Source organism: Protopterus annectens, chromosome 1.part0, assembly GCF_019279795.1.
Source record: "Protopterus annectens isolate FY-2018-M chromosome 1.part0, PAN1.0, whole genome shotgun sequence".
Taxonomy (NCBI): domain Eukaryota; kingdom Metazoa; phylum Chordata; order Ceratodontiformes; family Protopteridae; genus Protopterus; species Protopterus annectens.
In genome coordinates this window covers 1,096,594,024-1,096,617,037 of record NC_056725.1, presented here as the reverse complement: position 1 = coordinate 1,096,617,037, position 23,014 = coordinate 1,096,594,024, and the positions used below count along the sequence as shown (strand labels likewise).

Sequence of the window (23,014 nt, the reverse complement as noted above, 5' to 3'; positions counted from 1 at the left end):
GCCAAAGAAGCCATGCTGTCCAAATACCAATGACAACACCGTCTGTCTGTCCTTGAATGTGAACCAATGACCTTACAAGTGCAAGATGACAACTTTAAAAGCTGCCACCTATATCCTGTGTAGAACCGTAGACACCCCCTCCCCAACCAGAGTGCACCAGGCTATTGCTCTATATGATGTCAAAATGGATAGAAGTAAAAAATACAAGGACAGTTAAAAAGGCACCTCAAACCTGACTCGCAGCAGCTGTCATTTGATTACAATAATAAAAAATGGAATATTTTGGAGGCTTCTAAGACATTTCAATACCAGTCAAACATATTTATCTGAGGATTAATCTTCATCTATTGAATCAGACAAGAACACTGTCATGCATACGATTATTTAATTAGTAGTCAAATCCTCTGCTAGTCAGCAGCCACTGCAGGAATACTGATGGGGCTGTACATGCAAATCTCACAGTAGTGACTGCTTTTTTTCATTACTACTGCAATTAGCACTTAAATTGATGTTTTAAACCCACTAATTTCTGGAATAAGTCAGGATTTTTATGTTACCTGGGATTGCCTCACTGTGGCAACAGCACCAGATTGCTACGTAAATTGAAGCACTTTTGAGCCAAAGAACCATCATCATATCAGATCGAACAAATCTGCATTCATTGCTGGGGGTGGCAGAATGGCAATTTACGTACATGATGCAAATATACTGCTGCGTTCTCCCCAAACTAATTATGACAATGTTCTGAAAGCTTTTCACTGGGTTCAAAAACATGAACCAAATGCAGTCTGTGTTATGTTTGAAATCTGCTGCTCCAGGGAACCTGAATGCTGTCTAAACAATTCACTTAGCACTAATTTACTTGTTTTCAGCATATACCAGTTCTAAATAGATGCATTATTTACTGACTTCATGTTTAAATGCTATGTGAATATATCAACTAAATCAAAGACTTGATTAAAATTTGAAATCCCATATGTAAGGCCTGAAAATGAGAAACTTATTTAAAAACTGTCCAACAAGACTCTTGTTCATTTTCATAAATATGTGTTTGGCAGTTCAGCAAAATGTTTAGTACAAAGCAAGATTGGTCATCAAGTATACAATCATACTTTTACTAGAGTTTATTCAAACTAATGGGAGTCTCCTCTAAATCTTCAGCAGACCACAAGTAACAGCTCCACACCCAAAGTAAAAAAAATAAAAACTGATACCTGTGCAATCTGTGTGGCCTGCAACTCACTGCCCAAAACGTCTGTGAAAGCGTTCTCTCCTCCTCCTCCTTCACAGGCAGAGATCAGTTCTGGGAGACATTCTATGGGGCCCTGATGGCCAGATTTGCTTTTTCGTCTGCTTTGATTCCATTTCCTAACAAATACAACAATGGCATACAGCTAATAAATGGACTTGCAAGCTAGAAAAACAAAGGAGTTATCCATTCTTTAAACTCCACTGAAAATTCTAATTCTAATACAAAAGGACTCAAATGAATAAGGCAAAAATAAAAACATTATACTTTTGTTAATCAAAGTCATAAGAAACAAACTCAAAAAAAAAGCCACTCAACTGAAATGTGCATACTTAAGTGCCCAGTACATGAAACACACTTGCAGGCATACATTTATGAATATTTAAATTTACTTTAAAGCACACAGGATTTAACTCTTAGAGGTCATTTACCTTCTTATTCCCAAAGCATCAAAGACAAAAGTGTATTATGTTTGATGTTAGAGTACACAATTCCATCATCAGACAAATAAAAAAGTATGAAAAGAAGTCAGAATCATATCTATGTAAAAAAAACAAACTCTTCCTGATCCTCTAACTTGTATGGCCCACTCCATGCAAACCAAAACCTCCTGGCAGCCTCTGCTTATACTCTTCAAACCTAAATGTTCTCTACAGTGTCAATATGACCCCCCCACCTATCCTACAGGCAGATCTGCACCTCCCATATAAAGTACACAACATTGCCACAAATAATCTGACAGGTTCTTTGAACCTGAAGACGCATCTTGTATAGAAAAGAACTTCAAGAGAGAGTCAAAGTAATGTGAAATAAAGAGTGCCACTGTTGTGAAATTATGTGCGATTTATATGTAACTCTGCATGTCAAGGATGGGGATTATAGAGAAAAATCTGGACGTAATGGAGCTGAGTAAAAGGAAAGCATGGAGTTATCACATGCTATGCATCAAACAAAAGGAAAAGTGACATGTCTCTAATAATACATTTTCAGACTATTCCAACTTCTGATGACTTAAAGGATTAGGAAGACAGAAAATAAGAAACCAAAATTAGACATCAAGTCATAAATGTTTTTAAAACAAACAAGCACATACACATGTATGCATGGCTCACACAAAATACTGTTTATGTAAATACAAATGTGTGTACTTGACCATTTACTTTTTCTGGTCTTTAAAATTTTGAAAATATGAAGTGCTATTTTTAACATCCCACAGCAAAGTAGTGTAATTTAATCAAGAACTTAATGGATATACACTAACCCTGTCTGGCATCTGCACAGTAAATTATAATAGTCCAATTGTAACCAAACCAGGAAGAAAGTAAAGTGATGCACAAAACCACAGCATGAGAGACTACATGCAATAAATCATACTTTGCCTTTTCTAACCACATCTGAAAATAAATGGAGATTTAAATCTTTTTTCCATGCTTGTATACCATCTATGAGGTACTAAAAAGAAAATGGCAAACAAAAGAGTAAGTTACTAAAAGCAGTTATGTTTTACTGTAGAAGTGCAGAAGTTTAAAGTTTAAATACCAAGATCAGCAGACCATTTTTTATTATAAGCATCACTAGTGAACTGCTATGCTTCAACACATCCAGAAGAATTCAGCAGCATTTTATTTCAGAGATTTATTAGTAGTAACACCTTGATCTGTGGTTGGTTTGTACCTCATATTATGGTAGACATTTACTATATTTAACAAACATGCCTAGAAATGCATTTGTCTCTGAACATTTAAGTGCAGTTTATGGCTTTTGAAAACAATCAGTCCTAGAAGGCTTCTTGTCAAAAGTGTGAGTCCTGCAACTTCAAAGGTAAGAAAGAAATACAGTGAACACCCAAACCCATTCTAAGACCATCAAAGTTTTTTTTTTAAATGGGACACACGCAGATCACTATACTTCACATTAGGGAATACTCACCAGGTGCCATACCACATCATCAAACTTTACATATACTATTATATTTCACATGTGTAAGGGCCGCAGTGGTGCAGCAGGTAGCATTGTCGCCTCACAGCAAGAGGTTCTCCCATTTGATTCCCGGCTGGAGCACCTTCTGCGAGGAGTCTGCATGTCCTCCCCGTGGTCTAGTGACATTAAAGACATGCAGGTAGGTACAAGTGTGAATGGGTGTGCCTTCCTTGAAGGTTGGGCATTTGGGCTGGCAACTTGGCACGGTAAAAATCTACTGCCAATCATTAGCAGACCAGAGTTCCACTGTGGCGACCCCTAACCAGGAAAAGCCGAAAGACATTACTTTTAGTGTGTGTGAGATGTATCTCTCTATACACACACACACACACACACACACACACACACACACACACACACACAGATATGTATTCCATCTCTGCACATACAGTTTCATTATTCTCAGGATCATAATTATGGTTCTTGCCGTCCCAAAAGAAGCCCATCTTGGAAGGCCTAAGTGATTACAAAATATCAATTAATATGTTTGTTATTACAATGAACCAAAAAGGAAACAATTTTTGCACCCATAAACATGTACAACAATTTTTATGGTGAAAACTGTTTTGTATGTGGCAGAATTTCCTGTTCTACCATTAGTGCTACAGGATAACATGAATCATATAGTGGCTCAGAATCCATGCTTCAAGGAATGCAAACATGACGATTCAGGTTGGACAGACAAGCAGTCCCTCCCCACCCCCCGAGGTGTATCTTCATCACAAAGTTACATCAGACAGAATTAGATGTCAGTCAGGTGGAAGAGTACAAGGCTAACTACAGAACTGTATGGCACATCAACAGACTTGCTTCATACAGTAACTTACACTGGACTTGACCCTCAGATGTTGTGGTAAATTTCACCAGTGGAAATGCAGCATGACACGATATGTGCTACTTTGCTTATTTAACTTACAAGAATACAAATATCACTGTGACCAATAAAGAAAAGGTCAACTAAAAAGGCAGTATTTTTTTCCATTTTAAAGAAAAAATAAGATTCTATACCAATAAAACATTCCACAATAAGTATATAGATTGGTAGATGGACATGTTACTCAAACACAAATACTTTCCTAAACCAGAAGGAATGATTCAAAATGAAGAAAGGTTCCCAAGGAGTTGCACAAAGTCAAAACCATTCCTATAGGGAAAGAAGGCAGCAAACTTGGCTCTTGTAATTACAGATTAATTAGCACTACATCACTCACAAGTAAAATACTAGAGAAAAAGTGACCAAAATGATGGAGGGATGCACTTCTGAGTAGAGTGCAAATGAAATACATCAGCATCCATTTGAAAACTGAATGCCAATGTAAATATATGAATTATTTTTCATACAATTTCTTCTTCGTGCATTACATATAGGCCTACTAGACGCTATTATTTTGCTGTTCGATTCTCGGCTGGAGCGCCTTCTGTGTGGAGTCTGCATGTCCTCCCCGCGGTCGATTTTTGTGAATGCATGTAAGTCGGTCAGTTCAAGATATTTTGATGATAAAATTGTGTGTTATTGCTAACAATCATCCTGTAAACAAAATGCATTTTTACTTATACACACACATACACACACACACACACACACACACACACACATACATACACATGGTAAGGGGTGAAAACAAAATGATGAAGCAATGCCTGCTCACCTCCTTCAGGGGCAAGGGCTGGATGTGTATGTCCAGGGAACAAGCTCCAGTGGTAGAATCCCCAGAGCAGACAGAAGACCTCATAAAAGCACTAGCTACAAGATGTGATACAGGACTATAAGCGATTATGTCACCTATGGAAGTGAATGACACACCGAAACTGACACTCATCACATACCAAACCTTAAAGTGTGTCACTAGACATGCACCTTAAGGGTTAGGGTTTAAGAATAAAAACATCTATCCCCAAGAAGGATGATAGTGCTGCTATTCACTTATTGCCCCATGACCCTAAGAGGATAAATAGACCAACTGAGTTAGCAGAGGGGAAAAATGTGATGGCTATGAAGACAGTTACAAAGAAACAAAAAAATAGTGGCTTCCGGAATGTTTTATGCCACACTGAACAAAACTAATACTGATGTTAACTGATATTTTTGCTAGTTATATTCCTTCTGACTTACTTGAAATACGTGGGAGACCATGAAACAGCTTAAGTGGCTGCAGAAGAAAGTAACAGAGAAGCGTTAGTAAAATATGAACGTTTAGGAAAAGACTCCATACAATAAGTGAACTTCAATCAAAAAATGCAATGCTGTGTAAGTAAGGAAAGACAATCTGCATTCTCTGCATATTCTTGGGAAAAGCAAGCCATCTGTAGTTGAGGATAAGAAGGGTGCAGGAGTCATAATTAATAATATTTAATTTACTAAATTCTATTATATGATCTTTACCAAGGCCAACAGAATTAGACAAAAAACAAGGACTAGTGAAGTGAATGATTAATTCTAAAAAGCACTTGAAAGATTGGATACAGTACACTACTGTCACATGCTTACCTACACGTAAGAGCAAAAATTCTTAGCAATACAAATGCAAAGATGTACTAAACTGTGCAAGGAAATAATTGATCTACTCTACAGACTCGAGTTATAACGAGCAGGTCTATGCTTCCTAAAATACAGAACGGTAGTATGTGGCAGGGCCCTTAGAGCCAAAATGGGATGAGAAAAAGGGCATTATGATGAAGAGCCATGTTGGGGAGAGAATCTTCTGACTGTCAGTGGAAATCTAGAGAAGCACCCTTAATCTCAAACAATCACATGCAACATGCACATAAAAATAAAAAAATGCAAAAACATCAAACTAAATGTGTGGAATAAAATAGCAGTCTATACTTTAGAAGCTGTAAGTCATGATATAAAAAAACAAATCTTCCAAGCTGTGAGATTGAGAGCTCTGAGGATGAGATGCAACATTCTGCCTTTTTACTAGGACAGAATGTGAACAGTCTGAATTTTAGGCTAGGTGGTGAGACACCTGTGAGAGCAAGGTGAATCAGAGTTGTCTCAGCCACAGAAAGGCAATACAAATTAAAAATTGCAGATCTTCAAGGGGAAGATCTACATAACAGTAAATCAAAATGTGTGCGTTTACTCACCAATAAAGCTATGATATGAAGATATTTTTTTTCTGCAGCTCTGTATTTTTGTCTGTCCAGCAATGGGTTATCATTGTGAGCAAAGCACTGTGAACTATATTCCCTTATTCTGTACTAAATAAAAACATCAAAGGATGGTGGGTGCCCGTACTGAAAGATGGACTTCTCCCTCAAAGATCTACATTTATGACACTTATACTCAAATACCGGTTTCCTTTTGGAAGGGTCACCATAACAGTATATTACCTCATGTGGTCAGAATTCGAAGAATCATATGGAAATCACAAGTGGCAGACAGTTACAGGATCCACTGTAGCACAACTGTGCTAAAACCTGCTCTAACTCTAGACTGCATTTATTTTTATTTATTTATCCTTTTTTGACTGGGTTAATCCCAATAGGCTAATACCTTCTTTTCAGGGGAGACCCAAGGTGGTATTTATAATGTTAGTGGATTTTTGGCCAGGGCATCAATGAAAATTCCCTGCTCCTTTTAATGTGTGTCACGGGATCTTTTATATCCACCCGAACCACCACCAACTCAGGCAGATGGGATGTTGGTTTAATGTCTCATTTGTGTGTGATCTTTCGGGCAATTGATCAAAACAAACTGGCATTTAGCAGGTTCCCCTTGACATTCTCAGCAGAGGGCTGTGTTAATAGCCAAACACCTTGTGACGAATGATCCATTCACTACCTAAATGAAATAATTAACAGTACTATAGCCAACACTCAGTAACATAAGGCACCAATTATGGCTGAAGTTTGAGTGAGCTTTAGCTATCTCTTTAGAGCTCACATTGGCCAGTCCATCAATAAAAGTCCTCATTATTTTACAGATCCTACTCTGATAGTGTACCACTATGGTCTGATAACAGTTCAACTAGCTGTGGTACATGATGAATACATTTTCTACTACACCTTCGGGCAGATGATGGATGTATTTTTTTTTTTTGTTTGTTTGCCATACAAACACGCAGTAAAACAGAGAGCTGTGTCATTTACAGGAAGTAGCAGAGACAGAAAAAAACATGCTAAGTATGTGGAATTGGCAGCCAGATCAGTTAAAAGGAGAAAACTAGGTTCTTTAAATAGCAAAATAAAAAGAGGGATAATGAAACTGAATAAACTAGAGAGAAAGAAGATGAATAATTAACATATACAAAGCATAATGATGGAAAGGTGCTACACTCAGTCAGCACACACAATGTACAGAGGGATTAAATTATTTTTATATAATACAGCATTCTAAAAGTTTTATGTTACTAGAGAATGTTAATTTGTCTGAGGTGTGCTGAAGAGGTTTACAAAAACTAACACTTTTCTGGGGATCCTTCATGATGACAGCTCTAAAGTCTGCACAGCATGGAGCACAGGTGACAAAAGGAGGACATGAATGCAAAGATTAGTAAGAAGGTTGACAAGTGAGTAAACTGTACAGAAAATATATGAAGGGCAAAAAGGAATGGAATTTTCAAATTACAGGGGAAACCATTAAACCCTGAGATAAGGTAACACTTCTTTACTAAAACTGTGGCAGAACATTAAAATGTTCTGCCTAATATAGCTGATATATATTACAGAGACAGTATATCACAACTGGAACATGAGAAAGAGTGCTGTGCTTGGGGGGGGGGCACTACACAAGACCTGGCTGTGTAATTAAATAAACTACACGTCACCTGTTTCAGCTAATTATTTCCATATGTATATTCTCAGAATTAAAAGTAAAAATCAGAGCCTCGTAAATTGGAGACACTAACTAACTAATTTACTTAACCCATTAACTAATTACTTAACAGCTAAGGGAAGAACTAACAATACCACTGTCTGGCCCCATTTAATTAAATGTAAGAAACTGCCAAGGTACCAGAAAGACAGGAAACGAGCATATGATACTCCTTTTCACAAAAACGCAATCAGAGCAGAAGCAAGGAAACCATATATATATATATATATATATATATATATATATATATATATATATATATATGTGTGTGTGTGTGTGTGTATATATATATTTATATATACATACACACACACACATTATTTCAAGAGATCAGGTGGGAAGCAGAAAGTGCTCATTTTCTAGAGATCAGGCAGGCATATGGCCTAAGATTTTATATTGCAAAGGTTATGCCAGACAACTATAAATTTCGGAATCCACAACCAAAACAAAAGATAAGATTTGTTGTACAGGTGGCAACTAGACACAGATGCTAATAGCAAATAAAGCCCTGTTTGAAAAAATATATACTTTACAAAAAGGGTGCTTCTGTCCTCAGTGCTGGATGCAGTTTTTTTTTTTTTTTTAATATTTTCGTAAATGACACTGCAATGAGTCTGGGAGGAAACACTTATTTTTGCACCATTATACCAATAGCTGCTAGGGGTTTATGTACAAGACAGGCAGAAAGGAGGAAAACAGACATGGCATTGATGAAGAAACAGAACTCTAAATGCTTAGAGATAATGCAAAAAAGTGCAATATAATTGACCTGGGAAACAAAGATACAGGACAATAGTGAAACGATTAAACAGTAGAAAAAACTGAAAATGCACAAAGTAGTGGGTTGTTTTGTATCAAGCAATCTTGAAGTAAATAGGCAATATAACAAGGCATTAAGGAGGTCTTCGGATTGTTGGACTGGACAGACAGAAACATAACCAGCCACTTCACAATACTTCCCTGCAGAAGTCTGGTGAGATGCTGTCTGGAATACAACATACAGCTCTGGAGAACTCTATTTACGCAACAACACATGAAAAAACATGTCAGAGAAATGCAGAAGAAAACAATGTAGGATCTGCATCAGAAATTATGTGAATCAAAAATTATATATAGCCTTCCATCCATCCACAACCCCTTTTTCTCCATTTTTACACATGGGGGTAGGATGTCACTTCAAAACAATCTAGAGACATTTACACTACTGATAAGAATATATATATCTTCAAACACTGAATACTCCAAAAAGTGAATACAGAAAGAGATCTTTTAGAGCTAATCTAAAAAGATTAAATAAATAAATTAAATAAAAAGTACAATTTTTGAATACGGTAATCCCCCCACTCCCTGTTAATTATATATATACCAACTCAGACTGCATGATGGGAAAGGCAAATTCCTACACTCCCCTCTACTGCACTCTGACACACAAATGAGTTGGGGAAGATTGTAATACAAATTAAAAAAGAAAAAGAGCTTTCACTCTTAGAGGGCACAGCTGTATACATCTACACATACACACAAACATGCATATATCTATAAACACAAACCTGAAAGCAAGGAAGGGGAGACCTGATAAAAATGTTTATATCTTAAGGGTATCAAAAGACTGCTAGAAGGTATCAACTTTTCAAAAGGAATGTGTAAAATTAAAAATGTACAGTTGTAAAGTATGGGTAGACAACTCAAAATCAGTGTAACAATTTTGTCATAGAAAAGATGAGGGAAATGGCTTTCCAGTCAGGCCTATAGATACAAAAATGGTAAGAAAACTGAAGAATGTTTGAGACAGACATAGGTTAATTCTTGGGGGGCAGTCAGTAGGCTGCAGGTTAAGGAGGACATGTAGCTTATCCTACTGATAAGGAATGGACAAGCTGCATTGGCCACACTGGCCTGATCTGCCTTTGCAATTTGTGTTTCTACCTATCTCTTCAGAGTACACATCTACAGACAGATTATTCTTCAAGAATAACACTAACTTTCACATGCTGACAACCTGTGGGCTTTCCAGAAACCAAAGCAATTAAAGTCAGCTACAACACCACTACACTAGCGAAAACTGTTAAAGCAAAGTACAAGAAAGCAGATGATGATAAGAGGAAAAAAAAAACCAAGGGCATGTCACACATTTGAAATCAGATAATTATTATGTGGGGCAGTCTGCTCGATCTCCAGTCTTCAAGACTCTGCATTCAAAATGCAGTTGCCTACTTACCTCTCTACCTTCAAGTATGAAAAATCATAGCACTGACCTTTAAAAGTCATAGCATAGTATCAGAACGAAAAGCACTTTCTTATTTTTCATAACAGGAGGTCTTTATATACTAGCCCCTTTGCAGCTAATGACAGAAAATCTTTGTATAAGCTTAGTTTATTTAATAAAGTAAATACCATAAACAGGTCTGACTTTATGAGGAAAATCTGCAAATCTGGGCAGTATAAAGCTAAATTTTACGGCTAAAATCATAGCAGTTGAGAAGGGTGCTTGCATATTACCTGAAAACATGGAGATGATGCTGTTCAACATTAGGCAGTGTCAGCAAAGATGAATCATGAATCCATCTAGCCTGGATCACCATCTGCACAAGGTTAGTGATATTCACAGCAGTAACCAGCCACCCTTGACTTGCTGCAACATCCAACATTGCCTACAAGCAAAAGACAAAAACACATATATTGGTAACAGACTGCCTAAACATTATATTTTAATGAGTGTCTAGTTAGAAACAGCCCATTTTTGTTTTTCAAAAACTGATTCATGTTGGATATCTCTGTGTAAAACAGCAAAGTCAGTATAACTTTCAAAAGGTAATAAAGGTATGCAAGCTAAGATCTGTTCATCTGCAGAGTACTGTAAATAGGAGGATACAGTAATACAGAACAAAGATGTTGAAGTAAGCTTCCACCAGTTAAATTTCTTCATAATGTTAATGAAATGTCAAGGCTAAAAAGGTGAAAAACGAGATTCCTGAATTGTACCAAGAAGGAAAAAATACTCCAATTTAACTGAAAGCTACTTCATATTGTTCTGAAGGTAAAAGTAAAGGAACAGTGTTACAGATGTAAAAATTCTATATCAGATATAATTACACAATATGTGTAGTCAACTATTTACATCTTAGATTTTGGCCCTGTAAACAGCATGACCAGACATATTTATATGAATCACATGTGGATTGCCCTAAAGCAGTGTTGTGTTGTAGTGCAGTCCTAGCTAAACTAAGCTGGTGGAAGACAGAGTGATACACATCAGTGGATCTAACGTGGAATGTAGTATTAGTAGTAGTAGGCCAGTAGCTAATGTGGAATGTAGTAATAGGCCAGCTCCATTTCTTCAACAATCAAGCAGCAATCTGACAATTTTAAACTGATGGGCTGTTAAACATTACCAAATAATCTCTGCAATAAGCACTACATCTCATACCTTGACCACACCACAAACCAATAAAATCTTCAAGACAGACTGCTGAAGTAAGTGAACTTGCATAAAGCACTCCAGTCTAAAAATTAAACTTCCTTTGCTGCATAACATTTGCAGTTGTACTACAATGCTTAGTACAAAAAGTCCAATGTACGTGCTGTAAAGGCCAACAGTTTCCATAAGAACTAATGAGCCTATTACAGTCTGTTAAACAGAGTTCTTACAAATGCATTACTTCTCCTCTTCTGGTGCTGGGAACTGTTTCCCTGCAACTTTCCCAACATCAATTATAACAGCTTTTCTTTATGAAAAGGCAAACAGGATGGAAAGTAACAGTTATGAAAAAAAAAAAGGGAAAGTGACTGAGGAATAATATTTTGATAGAACTGCAAAACAACTCACTGCACAACTGATGCCATACATTTTACATATTAAATATAAAGACAAGCAAATGGCATTTGTTTAAACTTCTGATTTAAAACTTTCAAAAATACATTTAAAGTAGGGCTGCCAGTCAGTACAGACTGTTAAACTATGTCTTACTGTTTATTCTTGCAGGTACAGGTCTCACAGATTATTAAAACTGTTTATCAAGGGAAAACACTGCCTGTTTTCTGCCTATGTTTACATACATACATAGTTCCATACAAAAGATTCTTAACGGGTTTACATAGTTAACTGGTGATATTATTAAGCCCAAACAACTTGTTTATAATTATGAGAGGGAAATTAGATGACTGTTTCACAAACACTGTGAACTTTCAGTCAGAGGTTTTTTCCTGTTCACTTGAAAATGAATACATTTTCTCACTGCATGCTTTCTTCACACGCCTTTGCAGCAAAGCATGGTACGACAGAATGATGAAAAGCCTCTTTCTGACTATTATCCTTCAACATGCAAAATATAGGTTTTGTATCGTAAGATAATAACACTGAATAAGCAATAACCACACATATGTGTACAGTCTGGCAGAGCAGATAAGTTGCCTTTTTTTGGTTTTCAAAAGGTAAAGGGTTTGGTGGTTGTAAGTTAATTTCTGTGAATGTATTCATTCACTTATTCTCTGATACCCACTTCATTCAATTCAGGGTTGTGGCAGTGAGTGAATTCCAGTCTGCTGTAGGATACATGCTATGCATACCTATGGGCAATAAGAAAAGTCAGCAATTCAGCTACTGCATGCTTTTGCGATGTACAGCAGACAACCAAAGCCAACCACCAACTAAAAAAAAAAAAAAAGAGGGAAAACATGCAGATTTTACAAAGTCACCTGCATGCTGCAGTTTTGAAGTACAGGTGCTTTCCACTGCCAGCATGTGCACTGCTTACCAGTATAATGTCAGCGGCTATTCCATGCAACAACATTCAGAGGAAGAGGCCAACAGGTCACAAGGAAGAAAGTAAGGCACACACCACCCAGTTTACAGTATTAGTAAAACATGCTTACCTATCCTAGATACTTAGGAGTAGAGAAATTACATATAGTACACTTAAAACATACTGATAAAATTCAAACAACACGTGTGTTTATGTGATACAGTGGCATATGTATACCTTGGTGGCCAGAAAACACATGGGATTAACTTACTTTAAGCCAGAAAAAAATGAGAAGCTTCTGAGTTCTACCATATCGTTGTCCGCAATGCCAATACAATGGTATCAATATGAGATTTTATCATAATATGGCAGTAACTGCACTGTACTGAGCACATCAGTAACTGCACTGCCCCTGGATACACCCTAAGGAACAGAAAAAACAGGTGTATCAAACATTCTTGAAAGGATGGCAACAATAATGGATACACTGGCTAGCCACATTAGAGGCCACTTACCAACATTTGCCACACAGGGACACAATTCACAACACAAACCAGAAAGAGAGAAATAAGCAAGAAAGCAAGCCTGAAGAACTTGTGATATGAAGTCACTGCTAAGGGAATAAACTCAATGGAATGGCATACACTGCTGTCATCTATCAGTAATAAATGAAACAGCATACATTTTTACATTAATCCCATTCTTTCTGCTGAATAAATATACACTCATCAGACTTATCAGAGATTTAAGAAACAAAACAAAGCCTATGCCAAGGATCTTACGTATCATGGAAGACAGAGAGAGAGACAGAGATAACATTCTGATGTTTTTTTTCAAAACAAGTGGAAGAGCACTACAAGGCCTCCTCTTTGACTGATTTTCCATAACACTGCTACTAATACAAATGCGCCTGTGGGTGTTTTGTGTGATTTACAGAGGAACAGGAAATTAATTCTACTACCAAATGGAGATGAGACAACAAAAGTGAAAAAATCTCAGACTTATACAGGTATCATAAAGTTCTGAAGAGACTTCTTCACCATCACATTAATCAATATTTACAAAACATGAGGAAGTGTTAAGCACACAGTATGGCTTCAAAGTAGTACACAGTGCCAACAATTCATTTTTTAAACTCTCTAACTGCATATCCTTTATCCTGGACAATGGCTGATATGCAGGCATTCTTTAGCTGGACTTCTCAAAGGCATTTAATATGGGAGATCATACTTTATTAATAAACTTTTTAAATGACGAGGGTCTTAACAAAGCAGTTATACAGTGGTTCAAAAAAATTGCCTTCCACACAGAACTTAAAAAAAAAAAAAAAAAAAATATATATATATATATATATATATATATATATATATATATATATATACTGGGTAGGCCAAATAAACTCACATCTGAATATCTGAAGCAGGCCCTGCACAGTTGGTGCTGAATGCTGGGCTGGGGCTAAGAAAGGTGTAAGTGATGGACTCCCTCCAAGTACATGGGCTGAGGTCACTGCAATATGATCCATAGAACTGACAAAATGAGAAGCTGTCTACAAGACGTTTATTGAAAGAGAAAGCCTGGGTTTGGCAGCATATCACTGGTGAAGGGGGACTATGCACTGATAACTTAATCGGTACGTTAAGCATTTGAACAGCAAAGCAGTCTGGTTCCATAAAACTCTCTTGGTACTCCTAAACTAAGAGGGTGGGAGACTGTGAAGCTAAGGTTTCTTGCCTGACCTCCATGTAGATGGCTCTACCACTGATCCAGTGTCTGTGGTCTCTCTAGAAGTACAGGATGTTGCAATTTCTAGTGTCTGAAGTGAGAGAAGCCAAATGTCAGAGAAGATTTGCGAACCAAGATATAGGCTGGTGCCAAAGGTTTATGTATGGTATGTGTTGCCTTCAGAGGTTTCTTTAGTGCTAATATTAAAAATAATCTTACAACTGTTTTACTGATTTCTCCAAGACAAAGGAATGATGCCAGAATGCTCTCCTTCAGAGTCAGAGAAGGATTTTGTGTGGGTCCCATTATCTGATAAGTTTTTTTCATGAGGTGCACCATCTTTTTCTCCCTGCATCTTTTGTATATCACTTAGTTAAGTCCTCCACAAACCTAACAGTCCAAGAAGTTAAGCTAATCTCCATGGTAATGCAAGCACTATGAATGACTATCACTCAATATAGTCTAACTGCTGTAAGGAAAAGGTGTGAATAAAGATTTTGGTATGGTGCCAATGTAAAAATACAGACTTCAGTTATACATGCTGGAAACAAGGGCAGATACCTGGCAAATAATTAGAGGAAATGACAAAAATAGACATGAAGAGTTTCCCTGGGATGCAGTTGAATCTTAGGAGCAAATGTGTCCCCCACACACACACACAAAAAAACAGCTAACTTTTTTGACAAAACAGCAATCAGACAGCCTGAAGAAGAAAATCCTATTGCGGGACTGAACTGAAGTCATAGCAGCAAAGAAATGGGGAAATGAAAACCAAGCAGCATAACAGGGTAGGGACTGTAAAAAAAAACTAAATATTTCCAAATGCTAAGCAGTCAAAATGCCTGTAGCATAAAGTCCTATCAATTACCAAAGATGATCATTTCCAGATCAGTAGTACACTTTAACTTCATACAAAAGTCAGTGTGCAACTGTGTCAGGCACAACAGTAAGGCATCAAGTGACGGAAAACACTCAGAGCTGATGACCCCCCCACCCCAAACACTGAATCATTAACAGCATGTAGTCAAGTAACTCAAACTTTAGTGTCAGAACAGTTTCCCTATACTTGGTTGTATGTAAAGTGGGTCAGTTTAAATTCATCAGTTTCTATTTCTAAATTGGAACTGCTTGATCTTGATCACTTTTTATATATAAAATTAGCGCTGGTACAGTTTCTATTTATGTGCCACAGTGATTCCAAACTTCCAGGCTTTTGTTTTTTTTTTCTTCTTCATAGTTGTATCGCCACACAGCTAAGGGTGCTGCACTTTTTTTTTTTTTTTTTTTGTGGAATTAAACCTTCCACCTCTTTGTTTTACATAGTAGAAGCTTCAATGCACTGAATTTCAAAAGAGGTAGGGGAATCCATTCCACTACAAGTAACCTGGCTAGAGGCTATGTGAATGTAGGTTATTTCTAGAAGGAAAAGAAGATAAAACCATGTAAACCAAACAATGAGAAATAAAACATCAGCTGAAGGTATATTTCAGTCAACTGCAAGTAGTAGCCACGTGGAAATTTCTCTTACAGTGCACAGATTACAGGTTTACATTTCAGAAACACACAGAAATACTACCAAACGATGACTAAAAATATCTGCCTTCACACAGCTTTCCAGATTTGGCATGTCAATTCCTCATCTTTCTACCAGCTACCCTAACACTTCTTATGCTACCAGCTAAATGCCCCCTCTCCAAGGACACTGAAAAAAATCTTTTTACTGTATTAACTCAGGTTAACATTATTGGAGGATATATTTATTAGAAAAAATGTAACACATTAAGCTGAAATACTTTCAGAACATTTACAATTCCCACGGAGAAGCTTCTTGGTGTCAAAGTCTTGGTGTTTTATTTAATCTTTCCTAAGTATAGTCAATGATTTAAGTCAACTATTAATTGTATAGGCTATTACATACTTTAATCCTAAATATTTTAATTCCTATAACATAGGAATATACATTGAACCTAAGATACTAATCTCTTGGCAGTCTGTAATCTATTTGACTTGGTAAATTAGCATTCTAGCCTATAACGTATGAAGCCTTAGTCAAAATTTCTGAAATAATATGCAATTTGTTTGCATAATCCATGGAAATCAATGGGAGACTATCTACATATGCAATTTCAGAAAACTTTATAGTCTGTAACTAATCCTGTTAGATTCTTACGAAAAGCTCTAACAGAAGGTCCAATACCTGCAGAGAAAGTGCTGATGCTAATGGGCGCTTAATCCCTCACTTCTTTAGTTAATTTATACTTCAAGAACCAACTTTATTTACTTTTGTATCAAAATGTATATTCTCAATGGTACATATATATCTATCAGGAAAATTATATAATCTCAGGACAATTATAATAGCATATCAAAAACCTTTAGGGTTTGGAATTGCAAGAAATATTTATGCATTTAAACTTTAGAATAATTATTTTTTAATAAAAAGAGGAGTATCACTTCTAAAATGTTATTGGAATTAACCACGTACTCAGACAAAATCTAAACTGAAAAGGAGATAAATACATTTTTCAGTTCTGGAATAATTTTATGATGTATTTTTCTGGAACACCTATATCGCATAAGACATAGGCGAAAAATACTTCTCTATATTACAAAAAACATTTTCCTAGTTATAAACATTATACATCATGCTTTTTTTGCATAACTATCAATATAACATTACATAAATTGCTCAATTTCTGCTTTCATTTAAACCCCACTCCTCCTATAATCCTACAAAATATTATTCTGCACGTATTGTTCCCACAATTTCCATTTTTCCATGTAATATCCTCCTACCCTTTTATAGAGATCCCCCTTCCAGTTCTCTTATTTCTGTTACAATATTCAATACTATAAATACAGTTGGTTTAGACTTTGATTTCCATTTTCTAGTAATTGCTTTTTTGGCAGCCACCAGAATTAAACTTAGCAAGGCCTTACTATGTCTAGACAATTCAGATACTGTATCCCAGCTCAAAAATAATTTCCTTAGTTACACTCATTGATTCACCAAATAGTTCTGTCAGAGTACTGAATTACTGAAGTCTGCTACCTCATTACACTCCAAAAACATACGTCTCCAGTTACCTCTTTCTTCCTCATCACACCTCCAACATTTGCTATTACCCAAGGAAAAATTCTTTGGAGTCTGCTCAGAGTATAAAAATATCTATGCAAACACTTTCAAGCAAAAATCCTACATCTTCTAGTCTTTGTTGTGAACTTGGGAGGCATACATATGATGTCCTATTGTTTCCCAGGCAATTGTTTCCAATTTTTCTAAACTTCTCTGATTGAATCCTATTGTTACCATGCAATATTTTATATGTCTACTAATAACCCCTTTTTAACAGCAGCTTCTGTTCTAGATTCAACTACAAACTCTACCAGAGCACCTACTTCTCTTTACCTATGCTCTGATATGAATCTTTGATAGAGAAGGCAGTCTATCTAGTAGTCCAAATGCCTTCTTTGTATCTTGCAATTCTATTCCCTTTCCCTCTCTAGATATTTACTCCCAATACTTTGGGTTCTTTTGTCAGTTTTCACAAAGTAATTCCAGTCAACTCTTGCCTATTCTCTGCACCCCTAATTGCAGTCATCCCTATCGTCAAAATCTCCTTCCTACATTCTCAAGTTGTCTTAGTTCATAGAATACTTTCTGCTAGCTTATGAATATAATATTCTGTGTGGCTGTTATTCTCCTTAAGGATATACCTACAAAATCCCACTCTCTCCTTATTTCTTGAATTTTCCCATTTCATCAACATCCTTTTCCACTTTGATTTATAGTTTTTCCTGTATTTTAAATATGAGCCTTAACTGTACAGCTCTAAAACATCCCTTCAAATCAGATAACCCTAAACCACCTTGTTCTGTTGGAAGGATCAACTTAATCCACTTAACCCTTGCCATCTTCCCCTCCCAGATAAACTCTTCATTAATTATTGTCCACAACTTCTCTTCTGACTGATAAAAATATGTCTGACATGTATAAAGCACTAAAGGGACTACAAATATTTTCACTGCCTGTGTCTTATTATCCATATCCATAAACAAGAGCTTCCAGTTTCACAGTTTTTATATTACCATTTGTTTAGCCTATTCCCATATATCCTTAACTGCCCTAGCAGGCACCTTTTTAACTCATACTCCTAAATACTTTAACTTATCATGCACCTATAAATATGAGTATTGCTGAACCAACTCATATGTGGGTACATAATTTATGGCTATAGCCTTTGTTTTATCTTAATTAATTTTAAATCCCAAAAAGACTTGAAACTATCTGAAAATGTTCCACAACAGTTTGTTGTCTTTTCTGGATTTATCAAGTACAAAATAATATTGTCTGCTAACAAAGCCAAGTTTCTTGATTACCATGATAATTATATCCTTGAATTTCTGAGTCCCTTATTTTCTTTGCCAGTGGCTATAAATATAAAACAAATAAAGGGGAAAGACTACACTCCTGCCTAGTTCCTCTCTTTAGACAAAATATATCAGAGAGGAACCCTCCCCACTTCAATTCTTGTCTCTGACCCCTCATATATCCTAATTAACCTTATTATTATATCAGCGAATTCATATGCTTCCATTGCCCTACTCATAAAATCCTAGCTTACTCTGCTGAATACATTCCCTGCATCAAGACCTACTTACACAACAACAGTGTTTTCTTATACTCTGCTTCCATCTGGGTCATTATTGTTCTATTTATGTTGTCAAATGTTTTTTTCCCCTACACAAAACCACACTGATCTATAGCTATCAATTTTGACAGCACCTTTCGCATTCTTTTAGATGGTATAGACAAACACTTTATAATCATGGTTTAAAATTGAAGTTAGTCTATAAAAAGTTGATTCTGATGGGTCTTTACCATCTTTAGGTATTACAGCCACTGTTGCTTTATTCCAAGGTGTTGGTGCTTCCCCTCCTTCTAAAATACTGCTAAACAAATTATTACTTTCTTCGATTCTAACTTCCACAGGAATGCCATTTGTTCCTGGTGACTTTCCTGCAGACTGATCATACATCACCATTTTTATCTCATTCCCTCCTATTTTAACTGTTTTAATTGTTCAGCCTCATCTACCTCTAACCTTGGCATACATAAGTCTTCCATAAATATTTACAACTGTGCTCTTTCTTGATTTCCACATTTCTCTGCTTTATACAAATTTTCATAAAATTTCTTCAGTATCTACAATACAGGATCTTTGGTTATTTTTCTTGTTATAGACTCCGTAAGTTTGGTGACAACACTTTCTACTTTCTATTGCCCAAGTCGTTGTGCTAAATGTTTTTTGCTCTGTGGATTCATTATCACTAAACAGTTGCTTAATAGCAATTTTTCTATACTTATGCATATTATCCAAATTTAGTACTCTGCAGTTATACCTCTTCTTGTTCTTTGAGATTTCCCTTATTCTGCAATACTTCAACCTTTGTCAGCCCCTTTAAACAGTTCCTATTTCTTCTTAGCAATGTTTCTTCTTCTTTTATTTCTACTATTCTTTTAAACTTTATTTTCATTTTATCCCACTCACTAGCTATAACTTCTGAATAAATTTCTATTTTTCCCTAATAACTCTCAAATAATTTCCACTAACCACTCCTTAAATTCCTTTTTTAACAGGTAGGTGGGAAAGTGCCAATGCCTCAATTTCACTTAATTATCCTCAATGTTTATCTTAGTTTTTATTGATGCATGATCTGATATAGTTATTGGATGTGTGTTGAAACTTTCAATTAAATGCACATGTTCCTGTGAAATATAATTTCTATCTAGTCTAGCCCAGTTTGTGCACCTTAAAGAACATGTAAATTTTCTCCAAGAGTTCTTCCTACTGATTTCACGTATTCCATAACAAAATAAATTTCTTCAGAAATCTACCCTCTTTTGTTATATTTTCCCTTCTAAGTCCCCCAAACACATCATCACTGCTGCAAATGAAATTCTAGTCCCACCTATATGTATTATTCTCTGCTGAAAGCTGATTATTTTGCCTGAACTTTTATTACGTTCCATTATAGCAGTTTGAGATTCAAATACATGTCAGTATAATCCTCCTTCCTTGCTAATACCCCCTTACTACCACAAATCTACCCTTATAATCTTTTCTTTTCCTCTTCTATTATTACTGGAGCTTATCTAGCAGTTAATATGATTACTCACCTTTTCCTTTTTCTCTGATATTTGTCTGAATATCCATCCTGAAATCCTTTCTTTATCAAATTCATATGGTCATTTCTTTCCAAATGTGTCTCTTGCAGCACTGCTATTTGTACTCTGCATTTCTTAATACAATTCAGTACTCATAACTTTTTGTCTATACATGTAAGGCCATTTACACTCCAAAATAATATGAATAGCATAGCAGTTATGATAAGTTACTGTTCCCACATATTATATACAACAGCTTTTTTGAATGTGCATTTCCAAATTTTGTGTTACATGATCTTTTATATAGTTGTTTGTCATATCCATTTGAACCTATTTCACATTTTTTGAAACATTTCATTTAATAAACACCCTGAAACACAAAAACTAAAAGCATTTCAGAAACCTCCATAACCTTTTAACTTAGAGCAAACAGACAAAACTATGTACATCTTCAAAAATTAAGTTTACCCCTCCTGATAGGAACAATCACTCCAAACTGACAGCTACACTCACATATGTTGCTAACCTAAAATTAAGGTTACCCATGCTAAAGTCCATGTTATAGCCTGTGCTACCACTTACACTGTTTGCTGTCTGTGCTTTTCTTATCTCTAGTCCCCTCCCAGATGTTTAAAACAATGTGTATGCTTTTAGAAAACGTTAACCTTTAGCCATAAGAAAAAGTGCACTGGCTATCTTTAAATAAAATGAAATTACACACTGTTCTATTAAATGCATTGAAGTATTAAAGCTGCTAGGGAAGCTGCTATTTTTTATTTACTTCCATTAATTTCAAACTTTATTTACTAAACTCTTTGCCCTTGTATCTTTAAACTTTGTATCATTTCCCTCAGCAAACAATGCTCAGAACTGTCAAGATTAATTGCTTGTACCTGCAGACATGTTATTCCATGAAAACAGAACAACACAATGTACAAAGTACAGTTTTGTACCTACCATAAATGTAGACGTCCGATAGATATGCAACTGCAGTCCTGACATATAGGTTGTCCTGCCTCAGGCAGCCCTTCGGTCGGCCGGATTCCAAAGTCTGGGTCCGGCGTCGGCTGATGTCGCCTCCTCCCCGACGTCAGAGCAGCTGGAGTATAAAGGCATCCGCTGACGCCATCTTCTTCAGTGTTTCTTGCCCCAGATGCCAGGTGCCCTCCAAGGAAGGCTAAATTTGTGAATGGATAAGCAAAAAATTCCAGACATGCACAACAGTAATAAACAGATACACCATAATAGATAACCCCAGCTAAAAGAAGAGGGGGAATGGACCCAAGGTAAAAAGCAGAGGGGTTGGAGGGAGGGAAAACCTGACTGCAGTTGCATATTTATCGGACATCTACATTTATGGTAGGTACAAAACTGTACTATGTCCTTCAAGAATGCAACTACAGTCCTGACATATGGGTTGAATACCATAGCCAAGCTGGGGGTGGTAGGATCTAAGCAAGGGATGGTGCAGCTAAAAGACCCTGCAGGACTGCAGATGCAAAGCCTGCTCAGGATCTGGAGTATAAAGGCAGGTTGTAGTGTCTGGTAAATGTATGCACGGAGCTCCATGTAGCAGCCTCTAGAATGTCCTTTGTAGCCACTCCTCTTAGAAAGGCTGTGGATGTGGCTATAGCTCTGGTTGAGTGTGGCCTAATATTGGCTGGCACACCTTTTCCATGGTAGGAGTAACAGAATCTGATGCAGTGTCCAATCCATTTTGAAACTGTTTGGAGACTGCCTTTCCTTGCACTCCAGCAGCATAGGCTACAAATAGTTGGTCAGACTTCCTGGTGGTCTTTGTTCTGTCCAAGTAGTTGCGTAATTGTCTGTGTATGTCCAAAGTATGTAGCAGCTTTTCCCCTTTATTTTGAGGATTGGGGAAGAAAGTAGGTACATGAATTGCTTGATTTAGAGACACCCTGGATATCACTTTTGGCATGAATGAAGGATTGGTCCTTAGAGAAACTCTGTCCTGATGAAAGATGAGAAAGGGAGGTACTGCCATGAGGGCCTGTATCTCTGAGACCCTTCTTGCTGAGGTAACTGCCAACAGGAAGACTGTTTTCCAGGAGAGAAATTGCATTTCTGAAGATGCTGCTGGTTCAAAAGGAGGAAGAGTTAATTTTTCCAAGACGTAGTTGAGGTCCCAAGCAGGAACTGGTGGTTTTCTGGGAGGTTTGATATTCTTTATCCCTCTTAGAAACTGTCTTAGCAAGGGATGCGAAAACACAGGTGGGTCACAGTTGTAATTTGCTGAGATTGCTGAAGCATAAATTTTAATGGAAGAATATGAGAGTCCACTATGAAACATTTCTGCCAAGTATTCTAAT

At 36.5% G+C, this 23,014-nt stretch overlaps 1 protein-coding gene across 1 annotated transcript in view; it reads right to left on the bottom strand.

Annotated features, from left to right (window-relative positions):
- Positions 1-23,014, bottom strand: part of ASCC3 (activating signal cointegrator 1 complex subunit 3) — a 4,485,173-nt gene that overhangs the window by 161,656 nt on the left and 4,300,503 nt on the right. The window contains exons 36-37 of the mRNA XM_044069284.1: positions 10,548-10,699; positions 1,215-1,368 (exon numbers count right to left, since the gene is read on the bottom strand). Of these exons, the coding sequence (XP_043925219.1) occupies positions 1,215-1,368; positions 10,548-10,699 (306 nt within the window). The remainder of the gene's footprint in view (positions 1-1,214; positions 1,369-10,547; positions 10,700-23,014) is intronic.